The following is a 13,562-nucleotide window of genomic DNA, read 5'->3' on the forward strand; positions in this document are numbered from 1 at the left end:
CAGAGCTCTGCTGGGGAGAAAGTGCTCCACCACAGCCAGGCCAGCAGAGCACTGCCCTGGTTACCCAGAACAGGGGCCTCTCCAGTACCACAAAACCAAGGTGACAGTCCCACAGAACATCTGCTGATGGTTCCTTTTTAGCATCCTTGCAACTATTCTGGTTGGAGTCGGGGAGCAGAGAGACCACAGAGGAAAACAGAGCTCTGCTGTTCATCTCCTAATAGAGTCTCTCCTATCCCATGTCTTCAGAAAAATCTAGCAAGGACACTCTGCCCATACACCCGCTCAAAGAGGAGGAGAACAAAACACCTTTAAAGTCAGGGCTTCAGAGGCCAAAGCGGCAGCTACTAGTTCAACACAGAGCTAATGGATTCCTAGCCTCTCATTAAGTCGATATATTGGAAGGTGTATCCCTTTTACACAGGTCAGAGCGAGTGAGAGAAACAAAGCCACCTCCATGCTGTCTTATGCTTGCTTGTCTTCAGGATCTGGCTAAAAAGACTCTCCAGAGAAGGGCAGTTTGTAAGAATGTACAGTGTGTAAACTCCCTTTCCATGCACTCACCTGAGTCCTGGGGTCATAGTATGTCCCAGCTATGGGATCGTAGTAATTCCCAGTTTCAGGATCATAGATGTATGTGGACACATCTGATGGAGCTGAGCAGAGAGACAAGAGTTAACACCACCATCTTCCAAAAGCAGAACTTGCCTTTTACAACGACAAAAGCATGAGTAAATACTACACTGCTCTTAGGATCAGGAGTGGGAAAGAAGAACTATTCTCTCCTGGCAAGAGAGGTTTGAGTATCCTCACATTACTCCACCTACATCTTATTTTCTTTAAGGATTAAGAAAGGAAATAGGGTTTCACAATTCTTCTGGTTTTGAACTTGGCAAAACTTTCACATCAAAACACACTTAGAGGGGCTGTGCTGAGATCACCAGACCACAACACTGGGCCGCACAAGGACGTGAAATTCAGTAATTTCCCTAAGAATGGGGTAATGAGTACCAGGCTCAGTGACCGCCCACCTCTTCGAACAAGGAGGATCTGTGCTCTTTCAAACAGCCTCCTGTTTGAAGCGATGACACTCCCCACAGCCCTTCCGCCCCATGGGTGCATGACAGCTCCCCACAAGAAAGGGTAGGAAACTGTAGCCACAAGAAAAGCCAGATGCTTTAAGGACAGGCCCATGGAGCAAGGAACGCTTCTCATTTCCAAAGTACTATTAGATGGAGCTCAGTGATGCTACAGATAAATTACTAAAACAACCAGCACTGTTCTTCCAGCTACTGGCACTGCTGCACAGTCTGTTTGCTTCTGTCTTGCCCAAGTAACCGCCACACTGATTTTTATCCCATCACTTCACCACAACAAGGAAAGGCACGCAGCAAGTTTCCTTTATCTGCATGTAGTTTTGCACAGTAAGAGTAGAGAGAAACTCATCATCAGATAGGAAAATGTGACTAAACAAAGCTGGCAGAGGAACTCAGAAGTGGGTGTAGCAAACAAACCTACTCTTAGCCTTTAAAAATATTTTTGGGCTGATTTCTACATGTCAGTGCCCTTTTAAGGAAGAAAAGTCTTCACGGTAGGAGTGAGGCAGAGCTGAACTTACACTGTGCTCTGGTGCGTCTCTGCGATTCGCCACCCCTCCTGTCTCTCATGCCCCTTCTGCCCTGGAGTAAGTGAACAAAACAAACAGCTCAGAGATTCTTTGGCAAACATCATATCGTTTCTCCTCCCTCTCACAGGCCCAAAACTCAGCAAAACAGCTCACTTAGCTACCCTAAACAGAGCAGAAGCAGACACAGCTTTTCATCTGCAGAGCAATGGACAGGGTTGCAAAGCACAAGCCCTCTACAGCTTCCACCAATCTTTAAATGAGGTGCTCATGGGAATCCAGATTGAAGGCTCCAGTCCATTCAGTATGGGAAGAGCCCTGCGGTCTAGTAACAAGCACTAGAGAGGAGACAGTCACTCTGGGAACGGCAATCAGTCATCAGTTAAGTCACTCTGTCAAAACATGGTATAGAGCAATCCAGCCCAGAACCCCCTAAAGCAGCATCTGCTCTCTGACTTGCGCTTCTAGGCACACTTACGAACACAGCGTTAGGGGCAGAGTAGCAGCGGAGAGCACACTCAGGCATTATCATCCCATCTTCAAACATGTTGAACTGCCAGCAGCCCAGGGGAAAACCTAACAAAGCCAAGCCTGCAACCCCCAGCGCTCTCCCCCTTTCCAGTGACCTGCTGGGAAGCTGTGCCGACCTACCTGGCCATAGTAGGAATTGTCACCGTGCTCCCCATAGTCATTCCTGTGGAGATAAAGGTTTCAGTCAGGCTTCACATTAACCTCAGTGTACTCAAAATGATCAGCAGGACCAATAAAGGCAGGAAGGCCATCTCTGTTTGCCACAAGCTGCAGTGTGTCCATCTCAGGAGACAGAGACTTTACAGGTCACTGTCTCAACAGGAGTTATGACCACGCTCTCTGCTGTGTCTGCAAAGATGAATCTCTCCAACCGCTTTTGAAAAGCTGAACTTAGTAATTCCCTCACAACGGGATGTGACGGCTGCACAACAAGAGGCCGTGCAATATGATGATTAAACCCATACTGCTTACAGTGAAGCTGCTTCTAGCTCCGATGCCTTTATCTGTCCAACACCTCTTAAGGTTGTAGAAACATCTGTGCTAATTCACGTGCCAACCTTTAAGTGCCTGGTCTAACAACACAGCTCTAGCCATGGAGCACACCACACGAAGCACGACCCTATCGCTTCATCATCCATACCTTCTTCTCCCCGTAGCGAGATTCACTTCCACTGTACGTCCATCGATACAGATGGGGGGATCCAGATTCTGCAGTATCTTTAGCAACCTCAGCGCCTCCTGTAAAGGGAGAGGAGAACATCGCACCCACGAGAAGAAACATAAGCCCATTTCCCAAACCCAGTGTGCCTGAAAGACTTTGTGCTTCCATGATGACCATCACAGGACAGGAATGCAACATTTCTGTCTAAATATTAGTGAAAGGTATTCAGGTTGTGACAAAAAGGATGAATGCATTGCTAGGTTCTCTCCTTGTCCTATGAGCATTCTCCTCAGCCACATAGGGGCTATCTTCTCCTAGGGCTGCCATCCAATGTAGCACTGTGGCTGCTGCTGCCCCAAAGGGTTTTGGTGAGCACCCTCAAAGCCAAAACACAGTCACAGAGTCTGGGAATCACCCAGAACTAGATAATGTGAGCCCTCCAATGTGAGACTGTCTGTTATTTAAAGTATTTACTTGATTTCTGCAGACAGAAACCATTGAATTCAAGTTCCCTGCAAACAAAATACCTATTCTAGAGCTGTTCAGGTTTAGAAGAGTCTACAAAGAGGTAAGACACTCACTCAGCATCACAGCTTGTGACAGCAGACAATCTTTGGCTCCTGAAGCCAGAGAGCAACGGCTGTATCAGATATTCCCTGTACCCAGCTGGACAAGCAGAAAAGAGGACTCGCTGAAGGACAGCTGCCTCCCAATACAGTTATTTCTTCTACTTCTGTGGTTTCTGTACTTCTCCAGACCACAGATGCCAACAGCGAGAACACGGGAAAGCAGGAAACTACTTACAGCATGGGATTCCAGTTCAATGAAGCCATAGGTCTGCCCCATCCGACCAGCCTTGTTCTTCATGATGCGCACGCTGGATGTGGAGAGACGCACGTACGGGGCCAGGAGCCCCACAATCACTTCTGGTGGGGTGAATCGAGTGATACGCTTCAGCATAATTGCTGTGAGGAACAACCGTGGAGGTGGCCGGGAAAGAAAAAGTAGTAAAGAAAGATCATTTGGATCGAAGTTTGCTGTGACAGCACAGGTAAAGCTAAACCCACTCAAAGCAACAGCATGGCTCCTCACAGCTAAGTTTGGAAGCCATTGCTTTTTGTCTCCCCATTTTGCGAGGCGCTCAGAGTGCCATCTCCAACCTTTCCTCCCCAGAAAGCAGAGCAAAAAGCAGGCCCCTCCTCAAAGGAGCTCAGCCCAGGGTAACTTCTGGTAACTGCACCCTCCCAAAGCCAGCCTGCCCCGAGTTCTTTTTCCCAAAGGCAATTTGCTAGCACTCTTGGAGCCAGAGAGCCCACCATCACCTGATGCCATGGATTCACACAACACAGAAACAGCCTCCAGAGGTTCCAGTGAAATGCTGCCCTTTCTGCAGATGGCCTCATGGAGTGCAAGCAAGAGGAATGCCAAACTGGGCCCTGTGCCACTCACTTCTGCTTCCTCCACCCTCCTGTGGTGTGGCTTCCTCTGCTTCTCTCTGAGAAGGCTGTTCCTGGTGCCGGTCCATGTCCCTTCTCTTCTCCTGTGACGGTCGCCGCTCTCTCCCTTCATCTCTCTTCCTTGGCTCCTGTTCCTGAGACTCGCACTCCTGCTGTGGAGCAGGAACTGAGGGCTGGAGAGCTTCCTTTGGAGATCCTGGTTGTCCTGATAACTCTTGCTCAGGTTTTTCAAGCTTAGTCTCCGCTATAAGAGAAGAGAAACGGCCTGGTTCCACAGTGTTTCAGCATGTATTTTAGTTCTCCTATTCTCTGGCTACTCAGCTGGCTACTTGAACTTCTAAAGCTGTTGGAAGGAGAAGACAAAGTTGTGGGGCTGCAATGTCAGCCATCACCAGCCCTGTACCTGCTGCTGAAGCCTCTTCCCACAAAGAGAATGAAGTGAGAGTGCAAGACTCAGCCCAGCAAAGCTTCTCTCTTTAATGGCCCCCTGAGCACCTCCCTGCTCTCATCCAGTTTGTACCATGGGCAGCACAGCAGAACACGACCATTTTGGACACAAATGCTGATACAGCCGCACAGTGATTTGCTTGGCTGCAGCACAGCTCATGTTGGACAGGCCCATACAAAAGTGCCTGCAGAGCTCTGGCTACGCTTCATGAGCAGAACCTCATGTAAAATTCACACATGAAACCAGTCTGTATGCGCAGCTGCGAAAACTGCAAATCACACAGACGTAAGCACAACCTCAGAGATGGAGAGTGCAATTCTCTTACTGAATTCTTGCTCAGTTGATGCGTCCTCCCCCTCCGAACCTCTGGACTCTGGGCCTGCTCTGCTCCCTGTAAGAGAGGTGAATTAAAATCCACTTCAAGACCATCAGTCACAAGGCATGCAAGAACCCATGCAAAGCTGCAGTGACGCTTGTGTATGATTAGAGAGGTGTTTTGTTTCACTCAGCAATTACAGGACACTCGTAGAGAGGTTACCTCATTACACGCTCTCTCCATCAACAAAACCAGGTCAGTAAGAAGCACGCACCGCAATCTGTCTTCACAGCACCTTAAAGGCTCTGTTTAATTTGCTCTTCAGCAGCTTTATTACAACCCACAGTTGTGCTGGGCCAGCTACGTGAATTGTGCCTTCAGAATGCTGACGGAGGAGCCACAGCGCAAGGAAAGCGCGATCATGGGGATGGCACTCTAGTAAACAGAGTTCTACATCAGCAGTTATTTTAATGCCCTTCTGCCTGGGGCATGAGGGCAGGAAATGCAAAATGTCCGAAGTCTGCTGAAAGGCACAGAGTGAAACCTCACAGAGCGCCCGCGATACATACTTGTCCCAAAGCAATTAGTTCCTCAAAGGAGCATGTTTTGGCTCCTGCCTCCTCGTACCCAAAACAGCAAAAATGCTGGCATGTAAGGAGAAGCTCCTGGAGAAGCAGAACGCCTCTCCATCCAAGGTGAGTTCAGCAACTCAAGTTCCTGGATTCACCTCCAATCTGAGAGCCTCGAAAGAGTAACGCTGAAAACACACCGCCGCATCTCCCAGGGGAGGTGAGCTGAGGGAAAGCCTCCTCACCCAGGGCAGCAGCACTGGCTCATGGTCCTAGAGGACACAGCCTCTAATTCCATGGGCGAAGGACAACGTCAAAGCAACAGGAAGGGAAGACCCTGTGCAGTGAGACACCTCTCTACCAAGCCTCACAAGAACAGAGAAACTTGTTGCAACACATCTGCATGCAACATGTTCAGTGAGGACAGGGAGAAGGGTCTAAAGGGACAGGGAAAAGGGTCTAAATGAAGCACAATTAATAACCCTGCTACATAGCACTGGGCTAATCCACCCAGAGAGGAGCCACAAGGAAGCCAGAAGAGAAACTTACTTGTCAGGGCAGATGAAAGTTTTAACTGACCAAATGCAGGTGGACTAGATATACTCACCATCTCTGGGGAGCTTGCAATAGGAGCAGGAAGATCTGTAGCCCACAGTGCACACCTTACACTGCAACGGAAGATGGACAGCATGAGGAAGTCAGGTTTGGAAGGTGGTGGGTACAACCTACTCCAGTCTGCAGTGCTTTCAGAAAGTAAGGAACAGCCATGGAACAGTTACAGGGAGAGCCTGAGAGACAGGAGGGGTCATGGCAGCAGGAGCCTTGGCTGGAATGGAAGGGAAACACTGACACAGCTCACAGCTGGGGCTGGGAACAGGATTTTCACACAACTGAGCACAGGTTTCTTCACACCGTGGAGGCACTGCACTAGTCCTTCAGTCCACTCTGTTGTTCCAAGCGATTCAAAGTTACCTTTGCATTCTCTATCTCCAGTCTATCCTAAAGCAGCAACAAAGTCCTGATCTGAGCTGCAGATCTGCTGCACAGGGAGATAATGAAGAGGTGTCTGCTAACAGGCCTCTGACGGTTATCCTGCCCAGAGCCACCATGGAAAGAGCCAAGCGCCCTGTCTTCACAGGTCTCTCTGCACACAGCATTCCTAACTTCCTCTTCAAGCTCTTTCTACGCGCATTGCACCCCTTTCATACAGTTTTTTTTCTCTAACTAACACCCAGCAAATGCTGTGGGGCATGAGAAAGCTCTCTTGGCCATGCTTGTGCACAGCAGCAGCAGGGACATACGCTCCAGCTTCTTCTCACTGCACTGCAAGCTACTGCAAAACCACCCCCTGAAGCTGCTGTCTCTACTTGATATCTGAAGCACTGCAAGCATAGACGAGGCGCTGAGCAACGGCTTTGCCAGCAACTAGCACACATTAGGTATAGCCTGGACGAGGGTCTTAGTAGCGCAGGGTGATGCAGAGCTCAAGGTGGGGGAACCAACCCCCTCCTCCCCTGGTCTGCAGGCAGTGGGAATGCAGTCACCACCTTGGCTCTTTGCTCCAGCGCTCCTCCCAGCCTGCTGCAGCCCAAAGCACCTGCTCTAGGAGAACTGCGGGAAGGGCATGGGAACAAACTCAACCTTCGGGCAACTGCGCCTCCCCAGAAACGGGCCAGTTCCAGCCTGTACCACCTGCTGCCTGAACTAGGAACCGTTTCCACACTCCCTTCCCTGCTGCAGTTACTGCCTGCAAATCTACATTACAGGCTGCTGTGTGAGACAGAGCCAGGGGCTGCACTGTTACACTGGTGAAAGCTCTGGTTACCTAGGCAGTGGAGTCACTTGTGGTTACACACATGAACTAGAGTGGCAAAATCAGTCTCACTTTGGTTTTCAAGGAGAAAGGATCCACAAAGTATCTTCCTCATGTTAAAAGGGAAGCACTGCACAGGGATGAAACTGCTCTGTGCATAAAATACTTGCTACCTGTACCAAAGCAAAAAGTGCTCCTAGGCGGTACCAAAACCAAGGTAGGGAAAACCACAGGTTTCACTCTTAAGGACCTTCATCCACTAAGCACATATCTAATGCTCCTCTCTGCTGCCGCTGCCATGAGAGACAGCACAGGAAGCACAACACAGCTTTCTGATTGCGTACTTACACGTTTGCAGCGCCAAAACTCCGGGCACGGAGTGTACTCAAGGGTCACTTCTTTGCCACCGATGGAAAGAGTTCCCTGTTGAGACAAGGGGGTAAATGACGAATGTGCCCAGCACATGAAGATCACTCAGGGGCAAAAAAAAGGGGTTAAAGCTCTAGTTCTTAAAGGTTTCGCAAGTGAAACAGGGTGAAAGGGGGAGAAAGTCTCCCGGTTCAGTTAGCTGGAGCTTTGCCACGAAGTGGAAGGGAAACTGCCTGTGCCCTGCTCTAGCACAGAGCTACAAAGCTGCGGGTTAGCTCCAGAGGAACCAGGCAGAAGACGCTTTGCTGCCTCCCAGGAACAGCAGAGACAGAGAAACCAGAGGATCAGAGGGAAACTGCTTTCACCTGCTTTGTCCACACACAGGAAAGGGGCAGCTGGACAGCCTCCAGCCACCACCTCAAGGCAGTTACTTGGGGAGAAGACAAGGGAAAACACCACTGAGGTGAGAGAACTCTCATACTTGGGCTAGTGTTCGTGTCGCTCATGAAGCCCTGGCTTTCCTTCAGAGACGTGTGCCAGTGTGTGGTGAGGCCGCCGGCTCCACAGCCAGCAGAGCCGCTGCCCTGCAGCCAGAGCTTGGTGGGGCCGTCGCTCCAGTGCAGCAGCAGCAGAGGGGCTGACAGACACACTGCTTCCAGCTCCAGCCATCAATCACAGTTTGTAGACACATCAGGAGCCTGACAAATCCACAAGCTCTGCTGATCGCAGAGATTTAAGGGTGAAATGAAGTTGTAGGTGCAAGTTCCTGGGCTCCTGCCTGGAGCAGCCCATAAAAGCAGCAAGGCTCCATGGTGGGTTTTATCTGCTGTGGACAGCAGACCGTGTCTGAACACGCAGATTGCTGGCCAAGCTGCAAATGCACAGAGTCCCAAGACATCTCGTGTTGCTGGAGGGACCATAGTCTCTATTTCCCAATACAAGACTCAGAGACAATAAGGACACCCAGACCTTGGTCTCCCAAGCCCCAGGAGAGCAGCCATTCTTTTGTCCCATCGTGGAGTGGTAGAGGCAGACCTCGGGGAGCTGCTAACACCCCCAAGCTATCCTGGGGACCCCTGGTGAGTCAGAAGCTTCCTAGGTACTCTGACCCAGCAGCCCAGCCACGCAAGAGCCCCCAGAGCAAACCATCACATGAGAAACCAAGATCCCAGGGTTATTAGTCCAGAGTCACCGTACACCCATACATAAACTGTGGTGCAGAACATGAGGGAGATGCTAGGGAATACGTAAAGTAGATGGTACAACAACAATCCTTTAACCCCTACAAAGAAATGCAGCAGAGGAGGCTGGGGATTACAGACATTGCCCTGTAGGGTTGGGTTCCACCACCTCCTCTCTTCGCAGCCTGCTTTTTACAGACCTCAGCCGTCCTTTCCTACCTGGCCCATGTGTGTTGAGCCCTTCAAGGGTTCCCTCTGTGCTGACCAGCTGTTCAAGCTCTGCTTTCTAGCATGGACTTGCCATCGCCTTACAGAAAGCTGAGCTGTTCCTGGACCTTGCTAAGGGCTGGCGTGTGCACCCAGAGCACCAGACACCAGGCATCTCCTCAGGGTCTATTCACGGTGAGGAGTATTGCCCGCTTTACACATCCAGGAGAAGGCTTGTGCCTTCTTTATGGCATGTGAGGAAACACAAATGAGAAGGACAGGGAAGTGGAACTTGTGGCCATCCCACTGGGACTATTAGTCCTGCTGAGATGGACACGCTCCCTCTCCCAGGCAGGTCACTCATCCCACCCTACTCTCAGGAGACAGGCAGTGCTAAACAAACAGGCTAGAAATGCCAGCACCTGCCTCAGGACCCACTGAGCACAGGGAGAGGAGGCAGGGTGCACATCCCCACTCCGGGAGCCCAGGAAAGCGGTCGGAAACAGCAGCTCCTCCCCAGGCAGCAGCAGCCCTGCCTACAAGCTCAGGAAACAAGGCTAACTAGACTGGAGGACTCTTCCTCTGCGAGGGCAAAGCACCACAGAGTTTCATCCTTCTACTAGCCATCAAGGATAAAACATGCCAGAAAGCGTTATGACTATTTTTGAGTTTATGGAAGGTAGTTTTTAAGTGCATGTGGTGCTGCTGTCTACTGCAAATTCAGTTCTCGGAGACAGCAAAATGTGTCGCTTGCGTAATTACTCCCTAATTTCCTTAACACCCTGCTGATTGCCTGCTCACTTTTCCAGCAAGCTCCCTTTTCCTGATTTCTTCTTGATAAAGTCATTTCCAAGACTGCAATCATCATTTAACACACGAAGTCCACCATTTAGGGGGCATGTTATGTGGTAACTCTAAACATCTTCTTCCCCCATTTTGTTACAGATGCCACCTCAAATATTTTCAGAACCTTTATTTCCTCAAGTCCTTGTCACCGCTTCTTTTTTTCATCTCTATCTTCTTCCCTTTCTCTGCATAAGGTTTAGAATAATGGTCTGGTTTTCAGCTCACTGCTTTCAAGTGAGCGGATATGTGTGACAAAACAAAGGGTTTCCAAGAATTTCAGGGAACAGCGCTCAAGTTAAAAGAAAAGGTAACCCCGAGACGTGCCCCAGCTCTCCCTGGTGCCCAGCCTCTTCCATATTCACATGTTTTCTCTGGCACCTCTCTCACCGACTCACCTGTGAATTGTGCTCTGTGCTTGAGAGCAGCTTGGCCTTTCCTATCTGCCACAGCCCGCTACAGAACTGCCTCTCTGGTCCTCCCAGTCAGGAACCTCCCCCTCAAAAGGAGCAGTAAACACACAGTTGACACACCACTGAAGGGTTTAAAAGACAGCACAGCTCTGGAAAGCAAGAATGGCGAGCACTCAGCCATGGAAACGCCTGGATTTCCAAGGGCATGAGCAGATCCTACTGGTTTTCATTGAATCTCCAAATTCATCAAAACAGATTATCAGGACTTCACTGCTGGGAGCACTGATTTATGCCACCGTTCTGTCACTTTCAAACACAGTTATACATGTTTTTTTGCTTAGAGGTCTGCTGGAGGTGCAATACTGGATTCCAGTGAGTGATACCATTGAGAACAAGCCATTTCAGCTAAAGCTGCTAAAAATCTGCATCATCTGGAGTAACAGCCGACAGCCTCATATGTAAATGTGACTGCAGGAGACTCCAATCAACGGAGCAATCTCACCAGGAGGTGATCCTAGAGAGCGACGCCATGAAACCGTTTGCAGCAAGGAGCAATGTCCAAGCAGGGATCAGACCCACAAGGACAGGCTACTTTAAGAGAGGGAAGAAAAAGGGAAAATCCCTTAGCCATGATATTCTCAGGTGATGAAATCCTCCCAAAAGCATTTTAGAGACTGCGTGTCAGCTGGACACAAGGCTTCGGCAATGGAACTGCCCAAAGGCAGTTAAATCAGAAGCATTAGTATTGGTAAGATCCAAGTGGCAGAGGTAACCCTAACTGCATTAAAATCCAGACCACACTCCTAGTACGCGTAACGCCCACTCCTGAGGCTGGTTTTAAATCATCTCCAGTTTAACCTCTTTGCACTCATCCTACTTCAGCAAGGAAAGAACTCACCTCCTGCTCTGAGCTAACTCACACGGGCAGGAGAAGTCGTGCGTGCTATGAGCAGAGCAGGTATGTGAGCACGGATGACCCTGACCCCGCTTCCCAGGGCAGCAGTGCAGCTCCCGACAGGGCCAGGAGACGGACCGCACGCTCAGGCCCAGCACGAGTTACCCACTTCAGCTGCTCACCCATCAATTCGCATTTACAGTTGGCATGCTGCATTTTTCATGCTTGTTGACAGCCTTCTAATAACGATGACTGGCGGTTGAACTTGCCAGAAAAGCATCTCTGTGCTCGCCAAGACTGAGTTGACACTAGAATACAAATCATCAATGTCAAAGTTTTTGCTAACTGTTTCTCAATAAAAAAAAACTAGAGCATCCAAGAGTGACCTAGAAAATCTGAAATGCGGAGAGCTTTCGGCACACTCCCTCAAATCAAACCAGGCTTCTGCTTCAACTGCATTTGGCCAAACATTAAAACCTGCAGTAAAGTCTCACTTTGGAGCCTCTTCCAGCAAGCTGACAGCTCTCCAAGTGTTCCATGCCACAGGTCGTGTTTTCAGCAGCTGCCAAACCTCACGGGGATGCAGCTGCAGCACCCAGCACCGCGGCTGATTGCTGTGGAGGAAGGGGTCCCGGCTGCTCCAGTGGTATGGGACCGCGTGCCACCCTCCCTGGCCCAGCAGCAACCAAGGGAGCGTAGGAAGCACCATCCCTGCAAAGAAGGTGCCTGCACCACAAGTGAACTGCACTCGCATCTCCTCCTGTGCTGGCTTGAGCACAAAACCAAGCACCACTCCAGCTAATTACTTCCTCATATTGTTCACAGATTACATAGAAAATATCCCTGGATATTTTCATGGACTGAAAGGTTCTGGTATCCTTTGTCCCGAGTAACAACCAAGTTCAAAGACTGTTCTCCGGACTTGGCTGGAGCACGAGCCTTATGAGAGGCAGCTGAGGGACCTGGGGCTGTTTAGCCTGGAGAAGAGGTGGCTGAGGGGAGACCTTATCGCTGTCTACAGCTCCCTGAAAGGAGGGTGTAGTGAGGTGGGTGCTGGGCTCTTCTCCCAAGTGACAGGCGATAGGACGAGAGGAACTGGCCTCATGTTGCACCAGGGCAGGTTCAGATTGGATATGAGGAAAAATTTCTTCACTGAAAGGGCTGTCAGGCTCTGGCAGAGGCTGCCCAGGGAGGTGGTGGAGTCCCCATCCCTGAAGGGGTTTAAAAGACGGGCAGACAAGGTGCTCAGGGATCCGGTTTAGTAGTGGACAGGGACAGCTGGACTCAATCTCAAAGGTCTTTTCCAACCAAACAATTCTATGATTCTATGACTGACATGGCTCCCTAGGTTAAAAAAGAACTGAAAATATCATTTGCAAACAGATATAAAATTGCAGATGAAGATTCTGACAGAAGAACGCTTGCGGGCAGCATGGCAGGCACATTAGAATACCAGAATTAACCGCATTTACGTGATGTTAATTCAGCCCTCTTGTGCATATTTACTGTAATTCATTATACATCTATCATCTTTAAATTATTTAAACCAACTAATGAGTGGTGTTTACTGCCCTGGGGAGGCTCGGGGAGGACCCCAGAGGAGCTGGGGATGCAGAGGGAGCCCCGGGCCCCAGCAGCACTCCCCAGAACAGCCACTCTCCCCGTCCTCGGGGGTGTGCAGCCCAGACACAGCGCAGGGCAACAAGCGGCTGACAGCAGGAGTTATCTAATTGTAGCCACAAATCAGACCACTTTCAGGTTTTTCTATTTGAGTATGGATTATAAATGCAAATAGAACAACCCCAACCGCAACACAGTGTGAATTACATAATGGCATCCTGTCTTATTGGCACGGCTCTTGTCTCTGTACAGAGGCTGGGGCGAAGCTGGCACGGAGAGCACAGGGCACTCGACCCTAACTAAGTATTCATCTTCAGATAAAGCATGTGGATGGGGTCAAACACCAAGGGTCCCTCTGACCCACGCATCCCCAGCTGCTTGTGGAAAATGCAGGAGGCCGTACCTTCCCAGCACCAAGCAGAGAGCCAACACCACCACACCTGTCAGAATAAGAGACCAGCTGGATCTATTTCAGACCAGGATCGTCTCAGCCACAGAAACTGGCTTCTCATCCTGTTTTTTCCATATGCTGAAGTTTTTATCTCTGAGCTCCTTGGCAGCTGCTGTGCAAGGGACTCTGCTCTACAGAGCAACAGGCAGGACATCTGCTTACCT

The 13,562-nt window shown here is 50.0% G+C and overlaps 2 protein-coding genes across 3 annotated transcripts in view; both read right to left on the reverse strand.

The window, feature by feature from the left end:
- LOC138725082 (semaphorin-3D-like) overlaps positions 1-13,562 on the reverse strand; it is a 112,721-nt gene that overhangs the window by 33,393 nt on the left and 65,766 nt on the right. The gene's annotated exons all lie outside the window — the stretch shown is intronic.
- RBM6 (RNA binding motif protein 6) overlaps positions 1-13,562 on the reverse strand; it is a 54,873-nt gene that overhangs the window by 7,528 nt on the left and 33,783 nt on the right. For both annotated transcript variants that reach the window (XM_069865598.1, XM_069865597.1), the window contains exons 7-15: positions 7,768-7,842; positions 6,214-6,274; positions 5,047-5,112; positions 4,266-4,517; positions 3,621-3,781; positions 2,796-2,893; positions 2,276-2,318; positions 1,619-1,679; positions 565-656 (exon numbers count right to left, since the gene is read on the reverse strand). In XM_069865598.1, coding sequence (XP_069721699.1) covers positions 565-656; positions 1,619-1,679; positions 2,276-2,318; positions 2,796-2,893; positions 3,621-3,781; positions 4,266-4,517; positions 5,047-5,112; positions 6,214-6,274; positions 7,768-7,842 — 909 coding nt within the window. The remainder of the gene's footprint in view (positions 1-564; positions 657-1,618; positions 1,680-2,275; positions 2,319-2,795; positions 2,894-3,620; positions 3,782-4,265; positions 4,518-5,046; positions 5,113-6,213; positions 6,275-7,767; positions 7,843-13,562) is intronic.

This window comes from Phaenicophaeus curvirostris, chromosome 11 (assembly GCF_032191515.1).
Source record: "Phaenicophaeus curvirostris isolate KB17595 chromosome 11, BPBGC_Pcur_1.0, whole genome shotgun sequence".
In the NCBI taxonomy this organism is placed as follows: Eukaryota; Metazoa; Chordata; class Aves; order Cuculiformes; family Cuculidae; genus Phaenicophaeus; species Phaenicophaeus curvirostris.